At 62.3% G+C, this 14,441-nt stretch overlaps 2 protein-coding genes across 5 annotated transcripts in view; both read right to left on the bottom strand.

Annotated features, from left to right (window-relative positions):
- Positions 1–9,167, bottom strand: part of PI4KB (phosphatidylinositol 4-kinase beta) — a 28,938-nt gene extending 19,771 nt beyond the window's left edge. For 2 of the 4 annotated variants that reach the window (XM_087771877.1, XM_087771880.1), the window contains exons 1-3: positions 8,744–9,167; positions 8,228–8,343; positions 1,029–1,998 (exon numbers count right to left, since the gene is read on the bottom strand). In XM_087771877.1, coding sequence (XP_087628003.1) covers positions 1,029–1,970 — 942 coding nt within the window. In that variant the 5' untranslated portion in view covers positions 1,971–1,998; positions 8,228–8,343; positions 8,744–9,167. Of the gene's footprint in view, positions 1–1,028; positions 1,999–4,645; positions 4,726–8,227; positions 8,347–8,743 lie in introns of those variants that run through there. The other 2 variants (XM_087771879.1, XM_009467071.2) reach the window with 2 other exon arrangements.
- A 142-nt stretch (positions 9,168–9,309) lies between these two features.
- On the bottom strand, positions 9,310–14,334 carry RFX5 (regulatory factor X5). Its single transcript, XM_087771905.1, has 10 exons — positions 14,185–14,334; positions 13,488–13,618; positions 12,839–12,872; positions 12,344–12,426; positions 12,041–12,166; positions 11,692–11,808; positions 11,252–11,333; positions 10,790–10,991; positions 10,505–10,602; positions 9,310–10,373 (listed from the first exon to the last, which is right to left on the bottom strand). The coding sequence occupies exons 2-10, from the start codon at positions 13,604–13,606 to the stop codon at positions 9,372–9,374; spliced, it is 1,863 nt and encodes a 620-aa protein (XP_087628031.1). The 5' UTR covers positions 13,607–13,618; positions 14,185–14,334; the 3' UTR covers positions 9,310–9,371.
- Positions 14,335–14,441: the final 107 nt, after the last annotated feature.

The raw sequence follows: 14,441 nt of genomic DNA, 5'->3' as shown, positions 1-14,441 counted from the left end.
TTTTGCTCCAGAAGTCTCTGTGTCAGCAGATGTGTGAAATGAATAATCTGCATTTTCTTTGGGAGAAATCCCGCTCCAGCAAAAACACTCACTCTCCAGCAAGCGCAGTCTCACAGTGTGCACCGACACAGCAGCTCAGCACCAAAACAACATCGTGCCGATAACTTTTTGACACTTAAAAATAAACACCGCAGAGCCCACGGGAGCTATTTGGGTTTGGAAGACACGTAACGCGCATATGCCCGACTTCACCTATTTAATTGCGTTTGCTTTGGCATTAAAGCGCATTAGTGCCCAACCCTGGAAACGGGAAGCGTCCCCTCCGCACAGCCCAGCCCCTCCAGCAGGGAAAGCCTGGCTTTCCACTGGCTTGGACCTGTGAAATCCAAAAGGAGAAACCCAAAGGAGAGTTCGGCACAGGGCAGCAGCCGCAGACAAACCGCACAGCTGCAGCTCTCGGCCCTGCAGCCAGAAGGGCGTGCGCACCAGAGGCTCGTTTTGGCCAGGGCACCGGGACGCCGGAGCTGATGGGTTTATCTGCTCTCCTGCTCCCAGCTCTCCGTTGCCCAGGGCCTTTTCTGCCTGCGAATAAACCTCATCGTTGCTAAATCTGAACAAGTTGGGACAAAGAGGAAATCGGATTTCCAACAGCGATCAGATGGCTGCAGATTGCAAAACAGAGAGACCGGCCGAGCTGCCCAAATTGTGTGGGAATTCAGCAGCGTAGGGAGCGACTCGGTCCTCCTGACCCAGCTTTCTGCCTTATCTTAAAGCCATCTAATGTCCTCCCTTCCCCTCACACCAAGAAAACTCCCCCCCTGCAGCCCCAGCATCCTCAAGTGTGACCCACCGGCGAGTGTCAGTTTGCTTACAGACACAGGAATCAAAACTTCAATCATTTGCAGGAACTAGGATAAAAAAACCCCTGCGACAAAGGAGGAGCTATGAGATGAGAACCGACCGCACGAGCACAGCCCGAGAGGCGCCCCTTCCCAGGCAGGCTGAGCCTTGGAGGGCCCCGGCATTACCTCTTCCTCGCTCTCGACTTTGGGATTGCTGGCTGTGCGCTTCAGATTGCTGCTCAGGCTGATGGTAACGGTGGCGTCCGACTTGGACCGCTGGTGAGTCCTTTTGGAAGGAGACAGCCCCATATCGGGCGCTGGGCTCAGCGACGGCAGCTCCCTCTTCTTGTAAGCTGGCTTCAACTCGTCCGAGAGGATGAGTTTCCGCAGCTTGGTCCCGCGGGAGTGTCGCTGAGTGGAGATGTGCATGTCCGAGGAGTAGGCACCCAGCAGCAGGGCACACTGCAGGGAGAAGTTGATGCTCTGCCGGCAGCGGTGCACGATGTAGGGCTTGATCGCATCTCCCACGTCCTCATCCATATGAATGTACATGTTCAGCAGCTGTGGTAGGTAGAAGTCCACTTCTTCGTTCCTAAAGCAGAACAACCTATTCCCAATGTAAGCCTGCACACCAGGTTCCTTTGAATTGTACAAGTATGAAATGGCCATGGAGATATCAAAGAGTTTGGATTCAAAGAGCCGGAGGAGCCAGGACTGCTTAGCAGAGTTATTCTTCTGCCGCTTCCGCGCTGTTTTCACCGTGTTGGCCGTGGTCTCGTCCTCCTCCTGGATCTTAGAGGCCGTGCCGGGCGGATCGTCCAAGCACTTGATTTCACAGCCCTCCCCGATGTCTCCATTGACCAAATCCACCGCGGTCCGTGGGGCGCGCTCTGCCTCGCTGCCATCGGCTGGTTTTGTTAAGCTGTCGGAGGAGACGCTGTGCATCAACTTGACCTTCTCCAGCACCTCTTCGCAGGCTTTCTTTGCCACCTCGGGGTCGATGACCGCCAGCTCCCCGACACCTTCCGTGATGACGCTGAGAGACGTCCCGCCATTCCCTTGGGGCGCTGAGCCGGGTGCCTGGTCCAAGCCTGTCCCTCGGGCTGGGTCTACAACAGAGTCTCCCATAGCAGTGGCGGGTCTGCACGCTTCAAAGCTGAAAGGGAAACAAGACAAAAGAAGAGTCAGGGACACAATCTGTGGAGGAGACCTGCTTCTGGCCTGAAGGTGGGAAAACAGGAATCCACACCGGGATACGCCTCAAGGGAAACCGAGAGCCGAGATGAGGGTTGGTGCAAACCTTTTCTAAAAGCCTTTGTCTAGAGAGGGAAGGCGCCCCAAGCCAACGCAGGCAACGTTAGGCTGGGCCAGCGCAACGCCAAGCTGGTCACGTTGGGTTTTAAAGGTCTTCTTGGTGCCCCTTCCACTCAGACTTGAAAGAGAGCTGTAAGCATCTATCAGCCACTACACAAAATTCCCCTGTTACCATGACGATAAAAAAATTGAGCAAGCCAAAATGAGAAGGGGCGGGGGGGAAATAACCGGGTTGCTTTATGCTCTCCACCCCAAGGGCATTCTGCAACGCTTGGGAGTAGGGGGCCACAGGCTGGGCGGACCCAGGGCTCTCCTTCTTGCTAGAGAAGGTGAAGTTTATCCCCCGTGCTCAGCTTTTGCTCATTTAACGCCCCTCCAGGACGGAGGGCGACGGCGATACGCGGCGCTTTGATGGTGAAATCCCCCGCCGGTGCTGGCAACGGGTGAGCAGAGAGCCGGTGCAAGAACCATGTTTGTTGCGACAAGGTCCCTGTTTTCAAAGTCCAGACACCAATGCCCAGATTATGTATCCTCACCAATGATTAGCACTTAATTACGTTTTAAAAATAAGATAAATGAGGGACTGAACACACTTTCTGGTTTCCCATCTCGATAAAAAGAGCAGCGGTGCATCTCTACGGATAACCGGCAAGAATAAAGGCGCCAGTGCCAAGTGAAATCGTCCTCTAAAAATAAAATAAGGCACTCTATTCAATCTAACATCATTACTGCGGCTCTGACTGCTTCCCTTTATTGCTTATACGCTACAACAAGACAGCTCGTGATCAGCAGAAGGGCACAATGCCTTTTACAAATGTTAAGCGCTGCAAGCAGATTGCCAGTTCCCTCCTGCTTTTCACATCCAGCACGGTGGAAAAAATTACTGTCTTTGGAAAAGAAGTTCACTGAACCATTTTCTGCCTGTCTGTTCCCCCAACGACCCCCAGCCCCTGTTTTGACCACAGAAGCTGCGCTGGCGGGTTCTTGTAACGAGGTATTTCCCCGCTAATTTAATGACCTTGTTTTATCTGTTTATTTTTATAACTGTTTACAGCTCCTGACACCGGAGAAAGGGGTGAGGAAACCCACGGCATTTCTTTCTAAATATTCCAAGCGAGTAAAAACGGGGTCGGTGTGTCCAGATGCAAGTGTCACTTCCCAGAGACCAGTTTCCTCCTCTTGTTTCCAAAGCACTTAAGCTCTAACTCCGAGGTGAAAAAAGCCTGACCAAAGTTCAGCACTCTGAACCGATATGAATAGCATCTTTCACCCCGTCCGCAAGGCAGCAACCCACAACGTTTTCCTCTGTGCTTGCCATTCCCTTCGGTACAAATCCCGCATGCTTCAAATATTTGTGGTCATTAGATCCTAAAGACCCTGCAAGCTGAAGGAAGTTGTTTTTCCTTCTTAGTGAGCCCAGCCTTGCCCCACAAAAGCCCAGACGATCTCATTTTTAAATTAACACCACACCGGCAAAAAAGAGATCCTTTGGCATAACTCGGCAAGGCGGGATTTGAAGAGGCACAGAGCGGAGCCAGGTCCAAGGAAGAGTTGCCCAGAGCTTTGCTCGCGCCAGCACTTCTGGGCTCCTTCAAACATTTGCATCAAGACAACTGGGATGACAAACTGATAAAAAATAAAAAAAATTAGCGGTGGCATCTGCCAGAGTCCCGACACAGCTCTGCGGCCACATGGCGGGTGCAGATGTACCTGCAATCCCGGGTGGCTCGGTCACCTGCAGAGGGCTTTCCCAGCCCGGACTGGTTTATCCGATGCAGGGAAATGCTTTTGACATCCTCCTTGCCAGGCTGTAGAGGGAGAAAAAGCGTGTAGGATCCCGTTAAACCCCCCTCCCTATAAACACGGGGCACACAGGAGAAGCCCGGTGCAGCATGACAGCACACACTGAAATTCTGGACCTTAAACCGCCTGCATGTCCGCGGGATGAGGCTGGATCCCACCTGACCTACTCACGCAAGGTATCCCGATGATGCCGAGGCGCCCGCGTCGCACAGCGCAGTCACTGCGAACAGAGCCGCTCCTGCGGCCAGTCCAAACTCCCCGATCCCTTCACCGCCTTCACCCGGCCAGCCAGGCCCGGAGCGGCCCCGCGCCGGAGAGGAGACGGCCGGCCAGAGCTCACGACTGCTGAGTGGGTTAAACTTGGATTAAGGAACTGCGCAAGATAAATCCACCCACGGGCCCGCAGGGTTACCTCTGCACCGCAGGCACGGCTTTGAAATCCGTGCATTGCTTTTTTATTATTATTATTATTATTTTGCTCTTCAGCCCCCCCGACACTTACACAGCCGCCTTCTTTGGTGACATCCCAGCAATGGGGCTGTTTCGAGCCCGCCAAGGCCACGTCTCCACTCCTAGCGCTCCCTAAAATCCCAGCAAGGGAATTCACTCCCCGCCTCCTGCACCTCTCCACATTTTTCTGTGATTCACATCACCATTCGTTAAACGTATCGCAACGCACTATTTACCTCTCGAGGCTCAGCATAGCTCCCCTATTCCAAATCGCTGGTCTCAACAGGGATAAAAACCCCATCAGCTGCACACAATGAAGCAATCCAGTCTGGAAAACAGGCTGAGCTGAATTCATGTGGTTCATCCTCCACCCACAGCCGTAACGGGCCAAGTTTCTCTCTGGAGGAACGGCCCTGAAGTCAGTGATTAAATACAAAATAAAGGGAAGCCCCTATTAGCACAGAAACTACCCACGAAGCAGGCGCGTGTCGGTGCAGCGATTCGAGAGCACAGGTCCTTCAGGAAGGGACAAAAGCAGAAGGAGATCTACAGGAACAGAGCTGTGGCTTTACAGGAAAAAAAACCCAAAACAAACCAAAGTCTCACTCTTGCCTGACTTGAATAAGAAATATTAGCCCTGGCAAACAACCAGGGGGACAGGACGAAGCCTCACCAAGACATCTGGTCTCTATTACGCTGCATTACTTTTTGTTTTGCTCAGCACTGATGGCCTTCGACATCTTGCTGTGCCTTCGGGAGGGCCACAGGAGTCAGGACGGGGGCAGAAAACATCACGGCAGCGCTGGAGGAGGACGCGCTGTCAGTGCCCCTCGCTACGCTAAGGGGAGAGCCCCTGCTCCTCGGAGAGCCCCTCCAGGCCCGCTACACGCAGAGCGACTCCGTGCAACTTATTAGGAGATAGCTTAGAGGCTGGGGAAACTGAGGCACGAAGGGTCTGTGACTGACACAGCTCGCGTGGGGCAGATGGGCAGCGTGCTGCGAGCACCACTGAAGCGAGGACAAATAATTCTTCCTGGGGGATGCTGCGCCCTCTTGCAAGTCCGAAATCCCCTTCCAGAGAGACTCGGCACCGACAGAGAGGGGCTCCCGCCCATTTTCACACTCGGCTGAAGCAGATTCAACTTCTGCGCAGCACATGGGTCTCAGTCCGCCTCAAAAAAATATAAAATGTCAGGTTTCAGGCATCCCCCAAGGACAAACTCTGCCCATAAACCTACGCTGCTGCACGAGGGCACTGCCGTGGGACTTTTCTCCCACAGAGCAGCACCGCTTCCCTCTCAAAGGACGCACACCACGGAGCAAAGAGCAGAGGGAAAGCAAAAAAGATGAATTTTCAGGGAAAAGGACAACGGGAAGCCCGGAGCCAGAGACTGAGCGGTCGCTGGCACCGCAGCCAGGCAGGGTGGGCTCCTCCATCCAACGCAACCGCCCCGTGTCAGGGAGGGAGCAGCCTTTGAGAGCCTTTCCTTGGGACACAGAGCAAGCGCAGGACAAGCGCAGCTCCTCTCGGCTGAATCGGGGCCTCCAGCACATCAAAGCCCCGACACAGCGGGCCAGCAGTTTTCTCAACAGAACAGCAGGCTATGAGCAACGCTCTGCTAGAAGAAACAGCATCAGCTAAAGCAACTGCTGGAGGCGGCCCGAGCTCGCTCGCAGCTTAGCTCCGCACCACGCGGCTCCTAAACCCGTCCCGGTCCCCAGCCCAGCGGCGGGGCTCACCGGCTGGGTGACAGCACGGCACCGCTTGGCTCCTCTGGGGGGATGGATGGGACGCAGGAGGCTCTGCTTGGAGGCTTGGCCTCGCCAGGATGCTCTCACTGGAAGGACTCCGCATCCTGGTGCCAAGTTGTGTTCAGCCAAGCCTGTGTGTCCAAAACACCCTGGGGCTCGCACAAGCAGAGCAATGACTCGCCCCTGAATTTGGAATAAAATAAAAGCCACGCTGCAGGAAACGCAGCAGGAGGAGGACAAACTACACAACACATTAAAGAACAGCTCCCAACGCTCCTCAGCCTCTTGGCTCCATCAGGGAGAGACGCCTCTAACTCCCTACTCCGAATGCTCATCCACAGCAAACTATTTATAATTTGTCTTTGTGGCATCTTTCCTAGGAAGCCGTTCCGCCTCCCCTGCTGTGGAGCGATGGCTCCTGGGCTGCAGAGGGGACCGAGGCACCGGGGAGAGGGACAGCCGCAGCCCGCCAGCCCCAGAACCGCACCGCCAGCGCTTCCTTCGCTCCTTCCTCCTCCACAAATGACACAGCCCCACGGGAAGGAGGTCAATCCAGAGATTTGCTTATAAATTAACTTCCCCACATTAAAAAAAAAAAAAAAAATTTGCAGGAGTGCTAAAATCTCTCTCACCTCTGAGAAGCGCCCCAGCCCTTTGGAAAAGGCGGCTTTTGTCGCAACAGGCGTCGCTTCGGGGAGGAAGCCCTTTGCAAACCCACTCCACGCATACCACAGCGGCGGCTCATCCGACATATTACTCACACAAACACATCCAACCTTTTGTCCTCTTCCCTCGCACCTCTCCGCCCCTGATGAGCATTAATTACCATCCCCGAGCAAGCGAGGACAAACCCTTCCATCCCAGCAACCTGTTTCCAAGCACACCAAACCCTTAAGCAAGCCGTGCTGGCACAGCCACCCTGGGAAGTTTCCTCCTCCCAGTGATCACAAGGTACTTTGCGCCCGAACGTTCCCACACTCGTTTATATATGTAAATTCACGATTTCAAGTCGCTGTTGTTACCCACAGTCATGTCTGAGCCTTTATCTAAAGCGTGACTTGAAATAAGCCGTCTAGATGAGACTTAAAATGGAAGGAAAAGGCAGGAGCCCGCATCCCCGGCTCGGACTCCAAGAGCAGCTCTTCTGCTGCCGACCCAAGCACGGAGCCCAAACTCCGTGATGACAAATCAGCTGTGATTTAAGGAGCGCACGACCGTGGCACAGACTGAAGTCCCACTCAGATTGCCAAGCAAGAAGTCAGAGGCTATTATCTCTGCTGAGCAGAGACTGCAGGGTGAGCCCCAGGCCTGGGGCTGACTCTGCCGGAGCAGATCCCTCGGCATTCACACGAGTCAAGGGCAGCCTCCGACACGGCCGCCGGTTCGCACAGAGCGCAATGAAGTCCCCAAGGGGAGTTCAAAACCTCAGAGGCGCTGAAAAGCCTCTGCTCTTCCAGCCAGCGCTGGGCGAAAGGGCTGGAAACCAGCGTTTCCACCCAGAGCCGTACCCAGCTACTTCCCCACCCTGCTTCTCAAAGTTTCACCACAGGTTAAAGAGAAGTAGGGGATAGTGAAGGCAGCGATTAAATATTATTATTAATTACCATGCCTAAAGTTACTATCAACTTGAAGTGGAAGTTTCAGGGGGGAAAAAAGCATCGGCAGATTGCTAACCACGGCGAAGACGCGTATCTTGAAGAACCGCTGCTCAGCAGCCCACCGACCGCGCGCGTTACATAACATCTCCGGTCTCTAAGTAGATATTTTAGGCAATTACAAAGCGCGAGGGGCACCAGATGGCTCCGGGGGGGCTGGCAAAGCCCAGTCAGAAACGACAGTCTCACGGCATGGAGAAAATCAGCTGAAAAAGTCTCTTAACGGGGCTCTGCGACGCTCATCCAGCCGGGCTGCGCCAGGAGCCCAGCTGCTTCCCTGAGGGGGGACGCGCTTTCAGGCCAGCACCGAAGCCGGAGAGGCTGGCGTCCTCCCCGCCGGCGCAGCGGGGTTTAGGGAAGGCGGCCGGCAGAGCTGGCGTCCCCTGGAAGGAGAAGGAGAAGCAGCGGTACCTGGTGCAATCCCGTCCCGCACGGCCGCGTCTCCGGTCTGGGATGCCGAGGCACGGGGCAGCGCAGGCGGCTCATCCTGGGCAGCGGCTCCGCGGGGCTCCGGGGGCGATCGGCTGCTGCTGGGGGAGGGAGGGGGAAAAAAAAAAAAAGGGGAGAAGATGATTTTCCTGCGCGACGAGGCGCTCCTGGCCCGCAAAGCCCCGGCCGCCGGGCCACCGGCGGGGCTGGCGAGCCCGGGGGAGGCGGCGGAGGCCCCGGCCAGCCCCGCTCTGCCCCCGCGCAGCCCCAGGGGCCCGGCCCGGGCGGGGGAGGCGGCGGCGGCTGCCCGGGAAGGGGCGCGGGCCGGGCCCGGCGACTCAACCTCCCGGAGGGGCCGCAAAACCGACCCGAGAGACCCCCAGCCGCCTCCCCGGTGGGGCCGCCGCGGCCCGGGCCGGCGGGGCGGGGCAGGGCGGGGGCCCAGGGGAGGCCGGGGAAGGCCGCGGGGGGGTCCCGCTGCGGCGGAGCGGCGCTCACCTGCGCGGGGCCGGGGCCCGGGGCGGAGCGGCGCGGCGCGGAGCGGAGCGGGCCGGCGGAGCGGCGGGGGCAGGCGCAGGCCCCGGCGGCCCGGGCTGCCCGCGGCGCCGCCTGACGGGGCTGAGGGAGCGGGAGGGCCTGGCCGCCCGCGAGCGCCCCCTGCCGGCCCGGCGGCACCCGGCGCGGAGGGGGCGGGGCCTGGACTCGGGGGGCGGGGCGTGCGCGGAGGGGGGCGGGGCCTGGCGCCCGTCGGGGCCGGGGCCGCGGCCGCGGCGTTGGCCGAAACCGCCGGTTTTTGGTTGAAAATCGCCCCCGCCGTCACAGGCACCGGGGGGCGGCGCGCCCGGAGCGGAGAGCGGAAAGCGAGGCCGGGCTCCGCGCCCCCCGGGCCCGAGCCCACGAGCGCCCCCGGCCACGGGCCCGCGTCCCCCGGCTGGCGGCCGCCACGGCTCGGTGCCACCCGCGGCTTCACCCACCCAAACCAGCACCGGGCCCACCCCGGGCACCGGTGCCCCCCCACGCCGCTGCCAACCCGCCACGGGCCACAGACAGGACAGACGGACGGACAGAGTGCTTGGCTTTTAATGTCGGGGCGCAGGGCAGGGTGCCGGGCGGGGGGCAGCGGCCCCTAAGTGCCACGGTGGGCGCAGAGCCCTGCCCGCCCCGGCGAGGCCCCCCGGGGCGCGGGGGCACGGGGGGATGCGTCCGCGTGCTGGGAGGCGGCAGCGGCAGGATCGGGCCCTGCCTGCGTCTGTCCATGGCGCTGGGGGGGGGGGCCCCCCTCCTCCCGGGGGGCGCAGGAGCCCCCCGCAGCCCCGGCGTCACCCAGGGGAGACCCGGCCTCGCCCGGGCTCCGCCGCGCTGCCTCCTCCTCCGGTGCCAGCTCGCGGCTGTCGGCGACCTTGGCGCCGGTCCTGCCGTCCTGGATGACGCTGACCTGGGTGGGCAGGGAGCCCCCGGCCGGGCTGTCCCCGAGGGGGCTGGTGGCACTGCCACTGCTGGGAGAGCCGCCGCCATCGGCAGCGGGAGCCGCCCCGCGGCGAAGCTCCGTCGTCTCCCCCAGGGACCCCGCGCCCCCCTCCTCCGGCCTCTTCCGCGGCCGCCCGCGTCTCCGCTTCTGCGGGGCGGCGGAGTCACCGGCCGGCTCCGGGGGACGCTTGGTGGCCTTGGGGCGCTGCGAGTCCTGGGGGCCGGGACCCTCGCCGCCCCCCGCGCTCCGGGGGTTGGCGGGGCTCTCAGCTGCGGGGACGCCCACGCCGGGCAGCAGCACGTTGAGGACGGGGACGGCGGCTTGCTGGCTCAGCAGCCCCGCGGTCCCGTTGGCCCCCGGGGCCAGCCCCAGGGGCAGGGAGGGGGAGGCCGTGCCCACCGGCAGCGGCAGGGCCACCTTGACCGTGCCCCCCAGGGGGGCGGCCGTGATTTTGGGTGCCAGGACGGGAGGGGAGGAGCGGACGGCTGCGGCACCGGGCGCCGTCGGTCGCTCCCCTGGCGGGATGCGGGGCAGGAGCAGGGGCAGCCGGGCGACCAGAGCGTTCACCTGGGGGCTGCTGGCTGCCCTGGGGGGCTCCGGGGGCTTCTTCTTCTCAGACCGCGGCGGGATGGGGGGCTTGGGGCCGCTCTCCTTCTTGATCTGCAGACAGAGGGAGGTGTTGGCAGGGGGGACGCCAGGGTGGAGCCGGGCTGCCTGCCCGAGCGTGCCCCCCATGCTGAGAGGGGGACCCGGGGGTCCCGGCTCCCCACCCGCCTCCGGCAGGGTCTCACCTGCCCCTGGCTCCCGTCGCCGCTTTCAGAGGCGTCCAGGCCGTTCTTCTTCGCCGCCGCCGGGGTCCGACTCTCGCGGTGGATCTTCTCCGTGCTCTCTGTGGGTGCACAGAAGGTGACGAAGGGGGGACCAGCCCCTGGCACCTCTGCGCTCTTCCAGGCCGCGGGCAGCTGGAGGGGACACTGCATCCCGGGGGGACCCCATCTCCCAAACGCGCTGCGCCCCTTGGGGGCCTGAGGGAGCCCGATGGGGGGCGAGCGGGGCCGGGGCTCAACCCCACCCACCTGAGACCACCATGGCCATGACCAGGTCGGCGCGGGCCGAGCGGGAGCTGATGATGTGCTGCTGGATGAGGAACTGGGCCACCTCCACGATGTTGTTGAAGGAGCGTTTGAGGATCTTCTCGGCCCAGTCGCAGGTCAGGGCGCAGGCCGCCTCCATCACCTCACTGTTGTAGGACTGCACCAGGTCCGTCAGCTCCGACTGCTGCCGGCGGGAGAAGCCGTGAGCCCCACGGCGCGGGACTGCGAACAGGGCCCGATCCCAGCACGCCGGCAGGTCACAAGCCTGCCCGGGCACGCAGGTCCTCATCCACCCTTGCGGAGGCTCAGGGGACAGAGCAGAACCTGCTCCCAGGGAGGCCGTGCCTCCACCCCCTGCCTTCGTTAGATCTAACGAGCGAGGAGGTTCGCTACCCCGCCAAAAGGACAGCGAAACCCAAGCCGCAGAGGCAGCAGAGGACTTACAGTCTCCGTCACTTTAAGGTCCAGGCTGGGCAGGGGCGGCAGGCTGACCACCGTCTTCCTCCGGATCCCGCTGTAGCAGTATGTTTGCAGGGTTAAGGCGTTTCGCGGTCACACGAACGTGGCCGCGACAGGTTACAACTCAAAGGGGAGCGGCCGCGGGGCTTGCGATGGGCTTGTGACAGCAGCCGGCCCCCCGCCCGCCACGAGCTCCCCTGAGGCTGCCCCGAGGGCACGGCAAGGACAGGGCAGCTCCAAGCCCCTCTCGGACAACCGAGCTGAACCTTCAGCAGCCGAAAAACCAGGAACCAGGCCCTCCCAGAAGCTACAAAATACCACCTCGGGCACAGACCTATAAATGGGAAAACGGGAGGAGCAGCGGCTGTCGCCCCAGCCTCGCTGCTCCCTGGGCCCCCCGGCCAGCCGGGCACGCGGAAGGATATTTCGACTGCCCTCGGCCTCCCAGCCTTCGGGCTTTGATGTTTGGGAAGATCTCCCGGATGATCTTGCCGAAATTGGCAGCGCTCAGGGGGCGACAGCAGAGGTTATCGCAGTATCGCCTGCGGGGGAGAGCTGCAGGTTAAAGCCGTCGAGCCCTCCTCGCCGCCCTCCGGACGCAGCCGCTCCTCTCCGCCGCCGGGGCTCGCGTCAAGAGCCCGGGGTTGGGCAGGGCCATTCCCAAAACAACCCAGGCGCTCCCTGCCCTCCGAACCGACCTCCCCGCCGGGCTTCGCCAGACAAGCCCGGCCCCAGGAGAGAGGCTCCCCGCGCCAGCCCGGCCCCTGCACTCACTTGTAGGCATCGTAGACGTCCTGCTTGGGCAGGCAGGTGTCCGTGTGCTCCTCCAGGTGGTTCCGGATCCAGTTGCAGGCATGCATGTACTCGGCCGTGCTCAGCGAGCTCAGGTCCAGGCTACCACTGCTCCCATGAGAGCCCGAGACAAACGTTTAATTAGCGGAGAAGCGGCACAAGCAGGACAGGAGAAGGCAGAGCCGTGGCCATCTCCCTCCTGGCCTCTTGCGATCTGCGTCCCCCGCCGCCACCCTGACAGCCCCTGCTCTCCCAGACGCGGCCCCAGCTCGCTCCGGCACCCACCTCTTCTCCCCGAGGCTTGGCCCCGACGGCAGCTGGAGGTAGAGGTAGAGCTTGTCGTTGTCTGAAAACTTCTGGACATCTTGCTACGGTGAAAGGGTCCACAGGGAGGGGGAGAACGGACCAGAGACAAAGAAAGGTTAAGGATCGAAAATAAGAAGAGCCGGGGCAGGCAGCGCTCTCGTTACGCTCTCAACAGCAGTAACCGATGGGGCACTGAAACCAGGGCGTTTTACCAGCACAAATGCAGCCCGCGCGCGAGGGAACCGGGCAAGCGAAGTCGCAGGAGCTGCCCCTCGAGGGGACTGGACAGGGGTGGTCCGCAGGGGGCCGGGCGAGTGGGTACCACCAAGGGGCTGCTCGGGGCAAAGCCCCGCAGCCGGATCCTGACCCAACGGGAAACGGGATCAGGGAAAACCCAGGGTTCGGTTTAGCTGGGAGAGGAGGGAGGTGGAGACGCGTGGTGCCCGCACCCTCAGCACAACGGAGGCAACTCACCAGGATGGAGTCGACTTTGTTCTGCACGGATTTGCTGCGCGGGACAGAGACGAAAGGCGTTAGCGCAGAGCAGGACGCCGCCGCAGCACCCGGGGCACCCCTCAACCCGCCCATTCTCTGGGGCTCCCGAGGACAGCCCTGCCCCGGGCCCTGCCAGACCCTACCCGCGCCCCGGGGTGAGCGGCAATGCCAGGACGGGGACACCGGGGCACCAAGAGCCGAAGGCTGCCCGCACCCAGGGGTCCGCGCAGCCCGTTCTCCCCATGCTCCGGGCTTCCCTGCGCGCCCACACCCCCGCTGCAGAGCTGCGTGCTCTGCCCTAACCCCACGGAGAGCAGAGCAGGCGTGAAACCACGTCCCTCGGGGTCGCGGCAGACCGGTCTGTGCTACCGCGAACCCTGCATTGATTCTGCACCCAAAACAGGCCGCGCTCTGCGTACAGCGCCCGGCGCGGGGCCGAGCAGGGCACACCTGAGGCCATGCTGCTCGGCCGCGCCAGCGCCAACGCAAGAAGCTGCAAGGCGCCGCAACGCTTATCCCTTCGGTCCCTGGGGCTGCGAATTAATCAACCTTATTAAATCAGCCCGCATTTGATAACAGTCAGATTAACTGGAAGAGCTGCCCGGGGAAGAGCGGGCGCTGCCCTTACGAGATGGTGCTCTTCAGCTCCTGCAGCAGCGTGCTCGACTCGGCCGTGCTGCCCCGGCAGCTGCTGCCTGACAAACTTCCCTTTTTGGCAGCTCGGGCGCTCAGCTCGTCGTCAGCCATGACATTTGGTTCCTGTTGGGAGGGGAAAACCAAAAATTCAACTAAAAAAAAAGGGAAGAAAAACCTTTCGGAGTTGTAAAGGCCCAGAGGGCACCCGCGGGCTGACCCCCGGCCGCCTGCCCCGGGCCCGGCGAGGGGCGAGGGGAGGACGGGAACCGGCGGGGCGTGGGAATGGCCCCGGGGGTCCCCGGAGCGGGGACTCCAGCAGCAGGGACGGCGACCGGTGCCCCGCTCCCGGGCGGGGGCCAGGGGTGCTGGGGGCCACCGGCGAGCGGCCCCGGCCCAGCGCGCCCAGAGGGGACCAGTCGGGCGGGTCCCGCCGGCCCGGTGCGGCCCAGGCCGGGGGTGCCGAGGGGGCCCCGACAGCCGCGGGGCCGGGATGCGGCCCCCGGGGGCGCGGGGCGGGGGGCAGCAGCCGGGCAGGTCCCCCGGGGCCGGGGGCTCCGTGACAGCGCAGCCCCACCGGTGCCGGCCGCCGGGGAGGGGACGGGTGACAGCGACGGCCGCGCCCGGGGCCGCGGAGCAGCGGAGCTGGGGTCGCACCGGCCCGGCCCGCCCCCGCCCCGCCCCGCACCCACCTGCGGGCGGCTACAGCCGGGCCCCGGGCCCGGGCCGGTTCCCCCGTTCCCTCCGGTTCCCCCGGTCCCTCCGGTTCCCCCCGGTCCGGCCCGGTCCCTGCCACGTGCCGCTGCCCTGCGCGCAACGGGAACCGAAAGTGCTGCGCCCCACCGGGACGCGCCCGCGGACCCCGCCGGCCGCTTTTTTCCGATTGGCTGCCGCACCGCCGGTCTGCCCGGATACTGCGCTTTCCTTTAATGCGATTGGCTGCTCTGGC

Source organism: Nipponia nippon, unplaced genomic scaffold, assembly GCF_047370975.1.
Source record: "Nipponia nippon isolate SJK-2023a ecotype South Korea unplaced genomic scaffold, ASM4737097v1 scaffold_36, whole genome shotgun sequence".
NCBI classification, from domain to species: Eukaryota; Metazoa; Chordata; class Aves; order Pelecaniformes; family Threskiornithidae; genus Nipponia; species Nipponia nippon.
The sequence above is the reverse complement of the archived record's forward strand: the minus strand, read 5'-3'. Positions and strand labels throughout refer to the sequence as shown.

Bases quoted from the DNA above. Each gene is read 5' to 3' on its own strand.
- RFX5 (XM_087771905.1), bottom strand. From the start codon at position 13,606: ATGGCTGACGACGAGCTGAGCGCCCGAGCTGCCAAAAAGGGAAGTTTG. The intron at 12,873-13,487 runs GTAAGGGCAGCG...TGTCCCGCGCAG, and splicing joins GAGCTGAAGAGCACCATCTC to CAAATCCGTGCAGAACAAAG. The intron at 12,167-12,343 runs GTGGGTGCCGGA...TCATGGGAGCAG, and splicing joins CCAAGCCTCGGGGAGAAGAG to TGGTAGCCTGGACCTGAGCT.